Source organism: Pimephales promelas, chromosome 14, assembly GCF_988280905.1.
Source record: "Pimephales promelas chromosome 14, fPimPro1.hap1.1, whole genome shotgun sequence".
Lineage (NCBI taxonomy): Eukaryota > Metazoa > Chordata > Actinopteri > Cypriniformes > Leuciscidae > Pimephales > Pimephales promelas.
In genome coordinates, this window is record NC_142782.1 from 19,773,189 (window position 1) to 19,789,476 (window position 16,288).

A 16,288-nucleotide genomic window follows, 5' to 3' on the forward strand; every position below is an offset into this window, starting at 1 on the left:
CTAGCTTTGGAAAAAGTCAAAGATGTGACTCAGCATGAGGTATCTTCACCAGATCAGGAGGGGAAGGAATTGCCTAACATCTGCTGCTCTGCTGGGGCGCTCTGTAATGTAAAGACTCTCTTTTGCTGGCTCTGGCTTGTGGGCCCATGTTGCGTTCGACTGATGAGAAGCAAATAAACTGAAGCTGTTTATTTGAAAACAACACCATTTTTTTCAGATGAGTCACACGGACATTGTGCAGTCACTGTACCTTTCTCAATGCAAGATCAGCTGCCCACGTGTTTTGATTGAGAGAAGTGCCTTAATGAAATGAATCACTAATGAAATGTTATGTTAAAGCACTGCTTTCACTCAAGGATCAGCGCTTTGTTGAATTGATGCATGCTTTATTGAATTTGTTTTCAGATCAAGGGTCTATTTCATGGTGTCCCATGTGAGATCTGATTTATTAACCTTTTGAGAAGGATCAGTTTTATGAGTAAAGAGCAAATTAGCATTAAATATGAGGGACACTAATATAAAGTGCTTGTTGTTCATTGTCACTGCTCGATTTTAAAGAGCCAGTTTGTAATCATACCAATATCACAGTTTTTCACGCACAGATTATCCATGTTTATCAGTGATTATGTTTTCTTTCTTGTTTTTCTCACTGTAATCTTGTAAATGCTGCTTTTAATTTTCAGCTTTTCACCAGTTCCACAAAGCTTGCCTAATAACTCCCCTCTCCCCGTCTGTTCGGAAAACAACATTTCTGTTGATTGGGGATGCACCAATATTAAAATTCTGGCCAATGCAGCGAATATTCTATATGATTTTGTCTAAAAAGACTACCATTAAAAGGTTTGGGGTCAGTTAGATTATTTTTTTTAAAACACCATTTATTTGAAATATAAATCTTTTGTAACATTATAAGTGTCTTTACTGTCACTTTTTAAAGAATCCTGAAAATTGTATCATGATTTCCACAAAAAAAATATTGTGCATCACAATCTGTTTTGAAGAAAATTATAATTATAACAAATGATTCTTGAGCACCAAATCAACAACGATTTCTGATGGATCATGATATCTCAGGAATATATATTTTACATATATTTTAAAAATAGTAAACAGTTTTTTTTAAGTTCATATTTTTGTAGTAATATTAATCTTGCCGACTCCAAACCGTTGAATGATAGAGCAAATTTAAAATAAAACAGTAAAACAAAAATAAATCTTTCAAATTGTACATTATATTGTTCAGTATTAAAAAAATGTTATTTGAAAAGATTACCAGTACTATTGTTTTTTAAAGATTACCATATTTTCTGGTAAATTAAGTCACATCTGACTGTCACACCCGGTTAAAATTGCATTAAGAGGAAAAACACCACAGATAAAATATAATCCACATTTTATTATAGCATTCAGAAATAATGTAAAATACTGGTGGAACATTTATTTATTTTTACAAACATTATAGACACTTTATACATGCGTTTTAATTCCCCTTACTCCACAACAAATTTACATTTACATTTAACAGTATTCAGAACAGAAAATGAATGAAAAGTATCAAGTATTAAACAAATAAATTAAAGTGACATTCATTCTAATAAACATTTATTATAAATTACAAGCCTAGACAAATTTATTTAAAGCAAAACTGCAACTACCAGCGTTTGGGATGTCCGCTATACAAATAAACTTGGACTTGCATACCTTTCTCCTTCAGGACAAATCTAAATGTTTTGCGTGCTTGAAGTGCATATTATATAAGTTGCTTTGAAATATTACTTACAGCATATTTCAGATGATTAAAAAAAAAATGTTAAAATTTAAAAATACGGTATCTCAGTGAGTGTGAGATGGTTACAATGTAAATTTAACAATTACAGAAATGAGCATGCAAAACAAATATCCAATATGGTATAGGTATACGATCATTAAAATATTGGGCGTTAACCAATATATTGTGCATCCCTAGATTCCCTACCTAATTTTGATACCTTTCTTTTAATTGATTTCCTACTTTTTACCCCCTAAACAGGTCGCCTGAAGAAAGAGCACGCTCTTTCCCGCATCTCTGATGAGAGTTTGGATAAAATTCCGGAGGAGGAAGAGGAAGCCCCCGTGTTTAAAGAGCTCCCAGGTGCAAAAAACAGCAACGATGCTGTGCTGCCCTTGACCGAGGAGTCCACAGGGGAGCTGAACAGTCTGGCTAATGGAGGCACTGTTCTCCCCAACGGCAGAGTGTATGGTACGTAAAAGGATGTGTGTTATTTTGTTTTTAATGGGTTCTATCTGAAAAAAATGTCCTGCACTGACCTGATATGTTTGTTTTTTTTAATGTCAGGCCGTACCAACTCCATGACCAACGGCTGCCTCAAGTCACCCATTTCCAATGGGGGATTCAGCTTTGACGGACACATGCGCAGCGACGGCCAGGTCTATCACACTGTTCACAAGGACTCTGGTCTTTACAAGGATCTCCTACACAAGATCCACCTGGGCCGCCTGGAGGACGAGCGCAGCGCCTCGCGTGCCGACAACAACTACCGCCACCTTCGCCGCAACAACAGCTACACGTGCTACACAGCAGCCATCTGCGGCATGCCGATGACACCCTTGATACGCTCGGAGTCCAGCGCCCCTCCTCCAGAGGACAGCGAGAAGTTAGTGGGCGACACCGTCTTCTATTCCAAGAAGCGATTGCGGTATGACAGCTACTCCAGCTACTGTAACGCGGTCGCGGAGGCCGAGATTGAAGCGGAGGAAGGTGATGTGGATGTGAAGTTGGCAGCCGATAAAAGGGAGCCCCTTGCCCCTCCTGAAGGTGTGGAGGACGGCATTGATGAGGAAAAGGAAGAGAAGGACAATGCTCAAGTCTACCTGCTCTTCCACTTCCTGCAAATCCTCACCGCCTGTTTCGGATCGTTTGCGCACGGGGGGAATGATGTCAGGTATGCCACTTGATGTCGTCTCTCAGATTCTTTTTCCTACGACAGGCGTTTCTTATGTTTCAGTATGCTTTTGAGAAACTTCAGCATTTTTGCGTTTTGGTATGCTTTGTGATTAGCGAGTTCAGAATAAGACCTACTGTATTTGCATAGTTTTTTCACATTCCACAGCATTAGTGTGTCCTGAGAACAAGCCCTCAGTTGAGTGCCACAGATCTGGTTCACGGATCTACAGATGATTTGGCACATACCCAGACTGTTAAGACGTGAGATGTGGCAATGTGTTCAGGCTAACTTCAGCTGCTTAATAACTTAATAAACAGTTAACATCTTATAAAGAGAGAGTACTGGTCAAAAGTTTGGAAACATTAACATTTTTAATGTTTTTCAAAGTAGTCTCTTATGCTCATCAAGCCTTGAGTGGGGGACAGAAGGGGGTGACTCTGGGACGCCAGAGTCACTGTCGAGCCCTCTTGAGGTGTCGTGGGTTAGTCGGCAAAACACTGAGGATGGAAGGTGCCCACTTGAAGACCCTAGAGATGTCCCCTACTCACAACCTATGGTTGTGGTGCTGGTCCATTAGAGAGATCACGGTGTTGTTGCAGCCGTTGTGTGTGCGCTGACGCGCCGGACAGAAGTAGAGTCACATCACCATATAAAGAAGCGTAAATGGATGGAGAAGCATAGTTTACTGTAAAGCTACGTCTTAGTTTGTGCTTATCTTGGCGAAAGCCGAGTACAAATCAGCATGAAGTTTTAACATCTACTCTCGTGTATAAACAAATGTCTGTAGAGAAGCGCTTCCTTGACTCAAGTGTAGAAGTTTGAGGTGCTCTTTGGATAGGAAAAAACATATATAAATAAACAGGAACATGGCACTCTCTTTAGAAAAGTTAAAAAGCCTTTATTACTATGGCTTGGACTCCCGGACGAAGGCTTGTATGCCAAAACGCGTCGGAGTGTTTTTAGTGTTGAGCCATAGTAATAAAGGCTTTTTAACTTTTCTAAAGAGAGTGCCTTGGATGTTCCTGTTTATTTATCTACTCTCGTGTAATGGAAATCATTCATCAGCCATTACTCCAGTCTTTAGTGTCACATGATCATTTAGAAATCATTCTAAAATGCTGATTTGATGCTCAGTTATCATCCATTTTGGAAACAGTTGTGCTGCTTAATATAAATATTTTTTTATAAGTGATACTTTTTAAGGATTCATTGATGAATTAAAAGTTAAAGAACAATTTATTCAAAATCCTTTCTAACAATATGAATATTTACTTTTTTATCAGTTTAACACGTCTTTGCTGAATAAAAGTAAAATTAAAAAAAGAAAGAAATTACTGACTTCAAACTTTTGAATGTTGGTAGTTACAAAATATTTCTATTTTAAGTAAATGCTGTTCTTTTTTAAACTTTTTATCATCAAAGAATCCTGGGAACAGTATCACAGATTATATATATATATATATATATATATTTTTTTTTTTTTCCAAATTAATAAATCAGCATATTAAAATTATTTCTGAAGGGTAATGTCACACTAAAGACTGGAATATAGGCTGATTAAAATTCAGCTTTGTATCACAGAAATAAACTATATTTTACAGTGTATTAAAATAGAAAAACATTATTTTTTTATCAAGTAAATGCTGACTGACAAAAACATAAAAAAAATGTAATGTTTCTAAACTTTTGACCTGTACTGTGTTTATGTATATATAAAATACATATAAAAAAACTGAAAATGTAGTACTAATAGTTCATTATACTATATTTAATAGTAATTATATTTCATTGTGCATTTATATAATTTAGAAATTCATTTAAAAAAATGGCCACTTCTGCTAGCACAAAATATGATGCTGTAAAAGATGATGAAATAATAGACACATTAATAAATCTTACCTACCCAAACTTGAACTGTAGGCCCTTAATTAAAACTTAACTAAAAAAAGTAATCATGATCAAGCAGAGTTAAAGCAATATGTTGATTTAAAGACCGCATGGCTTAATCTCTATACAGTTTGTATTCTCATTGTATTAATTTTCACATGGGAACATGTTTGTTTTGTCTTTTCTACAGTAATGCAATTGGTCCTTTGGTGGCCCTGTGGCTGATTTACGACCAGGGTGGGGTGATGCAGGAAGCGGCCACACCGATCTGGCTGTTGTTCTATGGCGGCTTGGGAATCTGTGCTGGTTTGTGGGTTTGGGGTCGACGTGTCATTCAGACAATGGGCAAAGACCTCACTCCCATCACCCCCTCCAGGTGAGATCTGCTTTTTGGCAGAGATGTGGCATGACGTTTGTGCATGATGATTGGTGTGTGTGTGCTTCTGTTGCATGCAGATGTAATGGTTAATCCAGTGGTGTAAGAAGTCTTCCTAAAGGAACAGTTTACCCAAAAATGTTGATTACCCCATGATTTACACACCATCAAGCTATCCTAGGTCTATATGAGTTTCTTCATTCAGACGAATACAATTGAAGTTATATTAAAAATATCCTGGCTCTTCCAAGTTTTATAATGACAGCCAGGGCCAGGGGAAGACAATCCTGAGCTCTGGGCAAAAAAGGAATATGCCGGCCCCTACGTTCAAATTTTTAAGAGAAAAAATGCAATTTGGGGGGGGGGGCTATTTCCAAAAAAAGTGGAGTATCCCTTTAAGTAATTCATACGGCTCCGGGGGTTAATAAAAACCTTCTGAAACGATGCGTTTGTATAAGAAAAAAACCCATATTTAAAACTTAAATATCTTAACTAAAATAACTAGCTTCCAATTATTACCTTTTTTCTCTTTAATATTTTAAGTGGCAGGAATTTTAGTGAAAAAAATCCCATTGAATTACAACTTTAATAATGTAGCATGAATAATGTAGTATGGTTGCTAATTATGTAGCATTATAGCGAATAGCATTGTTAATTTTAATAAAGAAATTATAGTTACAACAATCATTAACAAAAAAGGAAAATTCATTAAACTTAATTGTGATTATGTCATTTTTAGAATTAAAATCGTATCATTTGTAAATTATTTTGATATGCTCGCAAATTAGCAGTTTCTGGAGATATGTGTTGGTTACTGTAATTGTTTCACAGTGAAGGGTCACTGACATTCCAGTATATACTAAGTGAGTGTGGATCAGGTGGCCATGTTCCCAGCCATGTTCCCTCGCATAGCTCACAAAAATAACAATCAGCATGATCTCAGCATCAAAGTAGATTGTGGTTCCTGGGTAGACAACGAAGACCATAGGCTGGCATTATGCAAATTTGTTACAAACCTAAATAGATTTGTGCAGGATTTAAGACTGTAATTACTGATGACACGTTTCTGGCAGAATAGATTCTTTCTTTTGGGAGACAATGACTCCATTTATTTGCTTTTTGAAACTTCTCAGACCTTTTTACATTCTCGAACAGCTATAGCACACACTGCATGACAGGTAATATCCGAAAGAGCATAATAGGGGCACTTTACCCTGGTAATAATGCAAGGAGATAGTGAACTATGCATTATTTCAAAACTCGCAGTTTAGATGGGTTTGCATGATTTTGTGGATGGTTTGTCTGCTTGTTTGTTCACAGTGCTTATCTTACCCACGTGTTCCTGCTGTCTGTGTGTGTTTTAAGAGGCCACAGGAGAGTTTATTAGCACAATTTCAGCACAACCATAATCACCAGACGGCTGCTGCTGTTTCCACCTGCATGCATATACACACACACACACACACGTTTACTCTCTCACCCACACATTTCATAGGCAAATACTCTCAGAAAACCTGTCAACCCTGTTTTCTTGTTACTAAACACCACCTTCATCTCCTTTGGACTTCTTGCACGCCTGTTGAAATGTTTCTGCTCCTCTAGACCCGCGTGCTGTACGTGTGTACCAGCCTTTCTCAGTGGCATGAATTGTCATAACTGGTTTAACTGCAGGTGTAACTGTATAAAGTTGTGTTCTGTTGCCCTCCCCCCGCAGTGGATTCACTATTGAACTGGCCTCCGCACTCACTGTTGTTTTGGCGTCCAATATCGGACTTCCAATCAGTACGACACACTGCAAGGTAAAGATTGGGTCAGAACCCAGCTGGCCCCCTCGGGTTGTTGTGTGCATGCCACCGGAGAGAGGAGGGAGCCGTCTGTTTTTACAGGAAACAAGAGCCAAAAACAGCTTTCAGCATATGATGCTGTTGTGGATCACAAATAATGATGAACAGCAGCACTTGACACCCTATAAAATGGTGTGCTGTCCAGCTACAATAAACGCACAAATCACATGTACTTAGAAAAATTATTAGATAACATAAAATGAACATGGTTTTGAGTTTCAAAATGAATCCTGTATATATTAACAATTAAAATCATACAATGATAGAATTTTACAAGTAGAAGATTCTTATTTAGCTTGAATTACCACAAGCATAATTAATTCTTAATAAATATATACTAGACTATGACTAGACTATAATAAATTAGACTTTTATTTTTGCATTCCTCCATTGTACCCTATTAAAGTTAATGTAGTGTAAGAAGAATTTGTTTCAATACTTTTCTTTTATTTATGTAAAAAATATAGTTTAGAATATATAAGTTGATCAATAATCAGTGTTATTTAACTAAAACTATTAAAAATAGACTTAGATATTAGAAATGCTGTCTCGGGAACTAACTCAAGTTAAAATGCTAAATTGACAAACTAAAACAAAAGCATATAATAAAATGACTAAAACTTCAACTAAAATTAAAATGACAGCTGAAAATATAAAAATAAATATTATAATAGTATATGAATAATACTGAAATACCTTGGTCAATAACTACCAACAAACATTGTCTTATTTTTATTTAAATTATGAAATTGACTTTTTCTTTTGATAGATCACATTGTTAGGCATAACTTAGACAAAATGACCTACGTTTTAGCAACAGGTTGAAAACAAATCTCCAAAACGTATATACAAATATAAAATAAAGCATCTCATATAATATGTTGTTTTACCACCTGAAGTGGATGAGCAACATTTTCTGAAGGTTAAGCACCTATTTTTTACTGGCATTTGTTGCATTTTTTCTAGGTTCCTAGGTTCTCTGATGTGAGTCACCCAGTTACTGATGTCATTGGCTTAGTCACTGTTTCTGATGGTTATAAATCAGCTTTAGTGCACACTGATGTCAATCCTGGTACAATGAACCTTCTCATCAAGGCTAAGACGGCTCTCTCAGACCCTTTAGAAATGAAGACGAGCGCTCCCTCTTCTCTCGCACGTGGGCTTGTTGCATACAGAATGAAATAACTCTGTCTTCTCTTCACAGATGTGTGTTTAAGTGATGCTTCACCACATCATCTCTTTGTCCCCTCCTCATCTGTCTCATGGCATGTCGCTGTGTATTTGTCCACGTATGCTCGGGGCCACTGGTGTCTTGCTCCATGCTATGCCTGTCTCTTACATTTTATCTGTTGTTTGTCTTTGTCTTGTCATTTGTCACAGTGGATTTTGCATTGAAGTAATGAGCGCTCTAACCGTGCTTGTTGCCTCAAATGTGGGCGTTCCTATAAGCTCCACCCACTGCAAGGTATTGGTATAGTAGTGAAGCTTTGGTAGTGCTAAACTCCACCCCATAGCTTCACTAGCATAATCACCGAACAGCCAATCAGTGCTCACCTCTGCAAAACATGTCACTTCATGATTGCAGCTTTGATTCACTTTTTTGATTCATTCTTTTTTCATCTACTAAGTTGTTTGAAAGAAAAGGCAGTAATCAAAGTCTTTGTTTTTTAAAGTTGCTGTGTAGTGCATACATTGTAGTTGAGACACTAAACGTGTTAACCACACCATGTCACTTGCAGTTTCCTCATTACCATAGGTCAGCAGCCTGAACTGTTCAGTCAGCCAAAACTTGACTGTTCAGCAACCTCGCCTATAGTCAAAAATCGAAACAAAAATAAGGCTATTTACTTAGTTGCTATACAAATCCCTGGAGTGGACATGAGCTGACCTCTATGTGTTCTCTATTCTCTTGCGTGTGCTTTTTGTAGGGGGCTCTGGGATGCTTTGTAATTCAAAAGCATGTTTGGCTTCATTCTACTCCATGACCTCAATTCAGATTTATAAACATCTTGTAAAATCTTTCCAGTGCTTTAAAAGCTGGATTAAGGCTAATTTGGATTAGGGCTGTCAATTTAACATGTTAACAGTTTGGATTAGCGCTTTCAATTTTATTGTTAACTCTTTCCCCGGCAGTGTTTTTGAAAAAAGTGGCTATCATTTTCAAATTACTTTCATGGCTTTTATTTTTGTTAAAACCATAGAAAAATGTGAGTGTTCTTTAGGCTGAGGATTTTTGTTCGTGGAAATCTGCTGCAACAAAAAGTTTACTGCAATCAAATCCGGGAATCGATAAGCAGGATCAGAATCGCTTAAATTCAACCCAATACCCAACTCTATATCCAACAGTTAAATGTTTAAATGCAGAATTTATGAATCCAGTGTTATTTTACTATTATTTATAAATGATTGTAGTATTTATTATATTGTTTGTATTCATATTTTTAATTATTTCTAATTTTTTCAATTTTCATTTTAGATTGTTTTAGTAATTTGTGTGCTTTTGTCATTTTTATTAATTTCCCCCTTTTTTTCCTTTTTCATCTAATATTTATATTTTATTTTATTTAAATTTTATTTCAATATTGAAAATGAGTTTTAGTTTTAAGGTAACAATAACACTGCCATTGACTAGCAGCTCAATTTAGTTTTATCCATTCATCCATTATGGGGTTAAGCACATTTTTTTTTTTTTTATCAATTGACAGCCCTAGTTTGGGTATTCAAATTATCAGCATTACTTTTGGGAATGTGTTGCTTGTGTCATAGCATCCAAAATATGAGTTGCCAGGCCGTTCAGGCAGTAAGTTTTGTGCATTAAAGCCACCTATATTGGATAATTTTAAAACCTTAACAAACACTTGTCAGCTGTGGAGGAGTCTCATCTTCATCAGGTGTATATTGATTAAAACCTCAAGAAACTGAGTTGCTTGTTTGCTAAACAAATGATACCACCAAATTCACAGAAAGATCTTGATACTTGTCTTGAATTTGTGGATTAGTTGCATGGCCAACAGGTTACATCCAAGTTTGCATAGTTCAAGGGGTTTAAAGGTTGAAGAAAGTCATGGGAGAATTAAAGGCCCGAAGTCTTTTATTCTCTGTTGTTGACTTTGGGTTGACTTTTGCTCCAGATTTAGTCCCCCCTGTGACGGAGGCTTCGGTTACAATGACCGTATAAGAACAGCCAGATCGCTCTTGTATCTAGCACAACACCTGTCACCAGCACCCCTGAGTCACACAGCATGTATGGAAATGTTACTCCTCCCGCTGCCCTGTGGTAGGCAGGACATGACATGACTTTACCTTTCAAGCAAAAGGAGAACGTGGCTAATACAGTGCAGAATAATGGCTTTTTTAAAAGCACTGGACACTAGGTCTGAATTGTAATTTACTGAGGATTGACCTGGCATTTATAAAGGAAAAGAAAGCTTAATTTCAAACCATGTGGTACTTTGTGTCCTCTAACTAACCACTGCCCCCCAGTACTTAACAAAATACATGGATTTGATTATTAATTGTGCTATGTCAGTGTATTCAGGAGACATATTAAGCACATGACCCTATGAAATCAAAATTGGAGTTTTCAGGCTTTTAGCTCATGTCTGTTAGCTTTGAAGCCATGTATTGCTAGTCAGAGCTTTTTGTTTGCTAAAATGCTCTCTATAATATATAATTGTGCGAATATTCCCTATATATTCGTGGTGGCAATGTAAAATGTGATCCATATAGTAATAATTTTTGCTGGCTTTCTGAACATTCAGTTTGCTAAAGACAAGCCTGGTTTCCATTAAAGATTTGTGCATAACTTTTGCGATAATTGCTATGTTTCCATTAAACCGATGTCATGCGTTATCCTTACGAAAAGTCATTCCAAACATCATGCCAACTGATGTTGTTAGGTGTACGGACATAAAACCCAATTAAAATACAATTGAACAAACCAAATTTATAATTGAATAAAACGAAATGTAACCTAATTTAAATCTGCTCATCATATAAAAAAAAATCTGGTACCTTCAGAAGACTTGGATTAAATTGCTTTATTCATATGATGTGGTTGAAGTGACACAACCACAAAAAACAATCGACAAAAAATATCTGCATTTGTTTTTCAAAGATTAACGAAAGTATTACCTATTTGGAATGACGTGAGAGTGAGTAAATGATGACCGAATTTTCTGTTTTGGGCGAACTATGCCTTCAAATATAATTTCCTATTGTAAATATTGTGAAATATTATATCTTGGTATATTTCAGTCTGTTAACAAGAAGATGTCTCAATTTCTAAACTATGTTGCCCCCAGCGCTTTTGTTTTTGACCAACTAATAATAATGTGGTGAAAACTTAAATATGCACCAATATAACGTCCCGATTCAACAGGACATAAAACTATGATTGTGATTTCATGGGGTCTTTCAAAAGCCTTCAGGAATAACAAAATACATTCCATAGATATTGTATCCCTAGTTCCCCATATCTGAAAGATGAAATCCATGTTTTATTGCTTTCATTTCATGTTTGTGTATCGTGCTACTGCTGATTTTGCTTCTGCTGTGGGTGCAGGTGGGCTCAGTGGTGGCCGTGGGCTGGATCCGCTCTAAGAAGGCTGTGGACTGGCGTCTCTTCCGGAACATCTTCCTGGCCTGGTTTGTCACTGTTCCTTTAGCAGGCCTCTTCAGCGCTGCTGTCATGGCCCTGTTCGTCTACGGCATACTACCTTACGTCTGAGATGGGAAATGGAGAAGAGAGAAGGAGGTATAGGAGGGTAATGATGAAAAAATAAAGCAGAGACAGAAACAACAACAACAACAAAAAAAAAATTAAAAATGATATAAGGGGACAACCAGAGGGTAGAGAGAGTCTTCAAATGCTGCCTGGGAAAGCGTCCAGAATCCTTTGACTTAAATATCCTTAATCTTGTCAAGAGTATTTATTTCCGTTTCATTTTTTTTTCTCATTGTTTTGTTGAAATGTTACCATAAACCACAAGTCAAGGTTCCAAAAAATAGTTCTTGTACATCTGTGGTCCTACATGTTCAAAAGGAGTAGACAGAACTGGACAGATGTGCACAAACTGCCAATCTCACATAAAATATCAGTACATAAGGAACGGGACTTTTATGGCACAATTCACAGTATATTGGCACAAAATATAGTTAACTATTCCTGGGCCTCTAAATGTAATGTTTTGAAATATGCCATGTGTGGTGTGTTATAACCGCACCTTTATTGCCATTCGCTGAAACATCAAACTTCTGCGTAAATGACACTGAGAAGCATCCTGCTGTTCAAAACCTACGTTAATCATACCTCAGTCAATTCTCTATGCCACATAAAAGACAAGTGACAAAACTGTGCTATCTCATAATACATGACATATTATAAGATTTATAAATTTTTGGGTGGAGAATGTGCAAGAATTCCCTGTTCTTTTATTGTTGTATTTATTTTTCGATATGTTACCGTTCAGACTTTTTTTTTTTTTTTTTTAAAAACAAAGGTTTTGAACTATGTATACTACTATAATTTCTACTGTGTATATATTCAGCTTTGGATTTTAGATTTTTAGTTATGTCTTATTTCGAGGTCTTATATTGTTACATGTAAGGAGACTTTAGACCAGGTTTGGTAGTTGCATGAAACGTATGCTCTTCCAAGCATATGAAAATGATCAAATATGAAAGATTTACTTTCCTATGACAAGACGCTACATTCATAATCCTGTTAGGGTATTTCGAGAATAACTTCAAAATGATTTACCTTTTTTTTTTTCTCCAATCGACTAACCTAGAAGATTCCCATGTCAGTGAAAAGTTAGGAATTCACCAAACTTAACGAGGGGATAAAGAAACATATCTGAGGTATTAAATGTAAACTTTTTTTAATCCATACACATCAATAGGTGATTTGAACTCATTTGATTTGATTCCCTTTTTGGAAAATAGCCAAAGATTCTGATGGTCAAGTTTAATTGCCAAACTCTTTGACGGTGTTTGTAATTATAACAATCTAAATGATGTCCAAACAAAAGAGATCCGTTTATCTCTGTATTGCGGAAAGTATATAAAGGATGCTAGTAGTTCTGTCTAGCCCTGGTATAAAATGGTCTTCGAGCCCAATGGAAGATGCCAATATAAAAACCTGTATGTGCCGGAACAGCCAAAATCCCCTAACGGGCCCTTGGGTGAACCCATTAATCCAGCACAAACACACAAACGTAGATTTAACCAGTTCACATAGATGTATTTTTTTTTTTTTTTTTGGAGAGGCAGTATTAGATGCTGGGGTCTGGCTATCGGTGAATCTCACATCAGCATCCAGTTACTTGATTCAGCCTCACTGATAAAGCCTTCAGTACTGATATCACATTGAGCTTTATCAGAAGAGGAACTTTTTTTAACATCAGGTCAAGATGTAACGACATATTTGTGGCCCTGACACCACAAGAAACCAAAAAGTCTCATGATTTCCGTCCAAAAAAATGATCATGGTATATCAGCTGAACTGAGCTTAGATGTTTGTCAGACACCATTGTAATCTGCCTCGGGATAGTCACCTGATTTGGAAACTGTACAAACGTGTGGCTTATAACCAATGCAAAGTGTTGCTGTTTCTTTTTGTGTGTGAGTGTGTGTATTAATTTTGTTTTTATTTTTCATCAAGAACAAATCTATGCTTAAATGGCCATTTGCCTTGTAATGTTGTGCTTTACCGTTTGTTGGATACAGTAACTTCAGTACTGTGGTGTTTACATTGTAATCATATTGTAGAATAACTTGCCTAAATATGCCAATCAACTAACTAATAATCACAAATTAAATATGAAATAACCAGGCATAGTGCAAAGGTGTTTCATGTCATTTTGTGTTTTAGCAGTGTGATCCATCATGATCCTGTGTTACTCACACTGCTATTTGTAGTACACAACTTTACATGGTGGATAAGATTTAAAAAAAGAAAAAAAAGAGAGAAATGAATAGATATATAAATTTCATTAAACTATATTTTTCTACATATATAAGTTTTACCTAGGTGGCGACTTCTTACGTGGAGAGTAAACTGGGCTCCTGAGCAGCGATTATGTGGAAGTACCAGTAACTATTATAAGGAAATGCAGTGTTGAATAGCACTGAACATTTTCTTAAAGATGATTTAATCGCAAAAGAGTAAGACAGGGGTTAGTAATGTGGATTGGTTCCATATATCCATTGTTTTTTCTTGCCTAGGGACATCTCTCTCCCTTGCGTGACAGAGAGAGGTTGTGAGTTGTTAAAATTCAACAGTTTTTCATGATTATTTTTTGAGAAGTAAGGTTGAATACCTTTGTAATTTTGTTTCCCTGAAATGCAATATTAAGCTGCCAGACTGTGGTCAATCGGACCTTCACCAGCAGTGGCGTTACCAATGTTGAGAGTCAGACGGGCACAGCGAAAAGTTTTACTAACATGCATCCGATATTTTGCATCAAACTGGCGATGTAATCAGCCTTTCTGCTACGACTTGGTTAGTTGTATAGCGAAATCACACCAGCGAAATCATTCATAAAAATAAAAAGCCAGAAAAACTTTACACTAGTACACGAATTCAGATGCTCTGGGTTTGACCAGCACACATGCGCTTGTGTGTTGCCTAAAGGGGGTGATTTAGTTGCTTTCAAATAGATCTAACATTAAACCAAATGTTAAGAAGTAATTTGCTAGAAAAATTGACTTGTACTACTTTTTTGATAAAGCAACAGTTGGAAGAGAATTTAATTGAGAAATTTAGTTCATTTAAAAGTGATGTACCCCTAGAAACTTTGCGCTCGCTTGCAAAGAACTCAAAAGTTTTGAGAGCGAGTGCACAAACGTTTCTTGGGGAGGTGAAATATCTCACCTTTTCCCTCCCATCTCATATTTTTTCCTTCACCATATCCCTTTAGGGGCTCCGTAGCATCCCTTGTACAACACAGGAAATGCGAGTTGCGTTTAATTTAGCAATCGTCTGCGTTCAGGTATTTGTGTAACTGAACATTGGGCTGCAGTAGTTTGGCCACTGACTTAGTTCTGAGTTACATGATCAAAGAATGGCATTTTAGCCACAGTGCATTGCCATTTTGTGCTTTTTTTTTTTTTTGGATGAACATTTTATAATTGGACATATCCAAAGAAATCACTAGGTAGGAGTTGCACAAACAAAATCATTCATATCCTCAACCGGCATGATAACAAAAGGTTTCATAACTGTCCTTGGCTGCCTATTCTCCCGTAGTGTACTAATATCACTTACGTTTCCATGTTCTTATCCGCAATTGAAAATAGAATGTAGCCCAATCCTCTGCTGGCCTGCTGATTGCCTGCTGTGCCGTCTCTATTTCCATGATGAAGTGAATGCTATGCTGTTAACTGTCTGGTACCATCTGAAGACAGGGCTTTAGATTTTAAAAAATAATCCTTATCTGCATATGTACTGTAATGCTGTATTCTTTCTTTTTGGAACTTTTTTTGTGAAAGTTGTCTGCATTTTAACTAATTAAATTATGGGAATTAAAATTACAAAGAATAACAATCTTCTGATGTCCTGTTTTAATTTGTTGGTTGATGTTTTAAAGTTGAAGTGTGTTTTTTTTTGTTTTGTTTTTTTTTCTGTCTTAAAATGCTTTATCTCAACCCAGCTTAATATGGACGGACGCACAGTGCCCGGACAAAAAATAAATAAATAAATAGGAAAAAGTTGCTGTTTGGATTAAAATTGGCAAATGCTTAAAGGAACACTCCGACTTTTTTGGACTTTAGCTTATTCACTGTATCCCCCAGAGTTAGATAAGTCCATACACACCTTTTTCATCTCCGTGCGTGCTGTAACTCTGTCTGACGCACCCACCGCTAGCCTAGCTTTGCGTAAAAACTGTATGTAAATGGCTACAGCTAGCATAATCCCAATAAGAGACAAACGCAATTTTCCTATTTACATGTTGTGATTTGTATAGTCACAAAGTGTACAAATAACAAGGTCATATGAGACACAGATATCCTTTAACCGTATAAATATTGGGAACTATATTCTCAGAAGGCGAAGCACTGCTAGGTGCTGCGGTTATCACTCCACCCAAGCAGCAGTGCTGCCTTCTGAGAATATAGTTCCTAATATTTATATAGGTAAAAGATGGCTGTGTCTCATATGACTTTGTGATTTGTACAAAATTTCGACCCGAAAAAAAAAAACGACAGTGGTACCCCTTTCGTTTTTTTTTTCG

General features: G+C 36.5%; 1 protein-coding gene across 5 annotated transcripts in view; it reads left to right on the forward strand.

Annotated features, from left to right (window-relative positions):
- Positions 1-15,602, forward strand: part of slc20a2 (solute carrier family 20 member 2) — a 34,267-nt gene extending 18,665 nt beyond the window's left edge. For 4 of the 5 annotated variants that reach the window (XM_039680037.2, XM_039680027.2, XM_039680056.2 and 1 more), the window contains exons 7-11: positions 2,030-2,239; positions 2,336-2,942; positions 5,023-5,208; positions 6,923-7,007; positions 11,617-15,602. In XM_039680037.2, the coding sequence (XP_039535971.1) occupies positions 2,030-2,239; positions 2,336-2,942; positions 5,023-5,208; positions 6,923-7,007; positions 11,617-11,781 (1,253 nt within the window). In that variant the 3' untranslated portion in view covers positions 11,782-15,602. Of the gene's footprint in view, positions 1-2,029; positions 2,240-2,335; positions 2,943-5,022; positions 5,209-6,922; positions 7,008-8,432; positions 8,518-11,616 lie in introns of all 5 variants that reach the window. The other variant, XM_039680065.2, reaches the window with a different exon arrangement.
- The last annotated feature ends 686 nt before the right edge of the window (positions 15,603-16,288 follow it).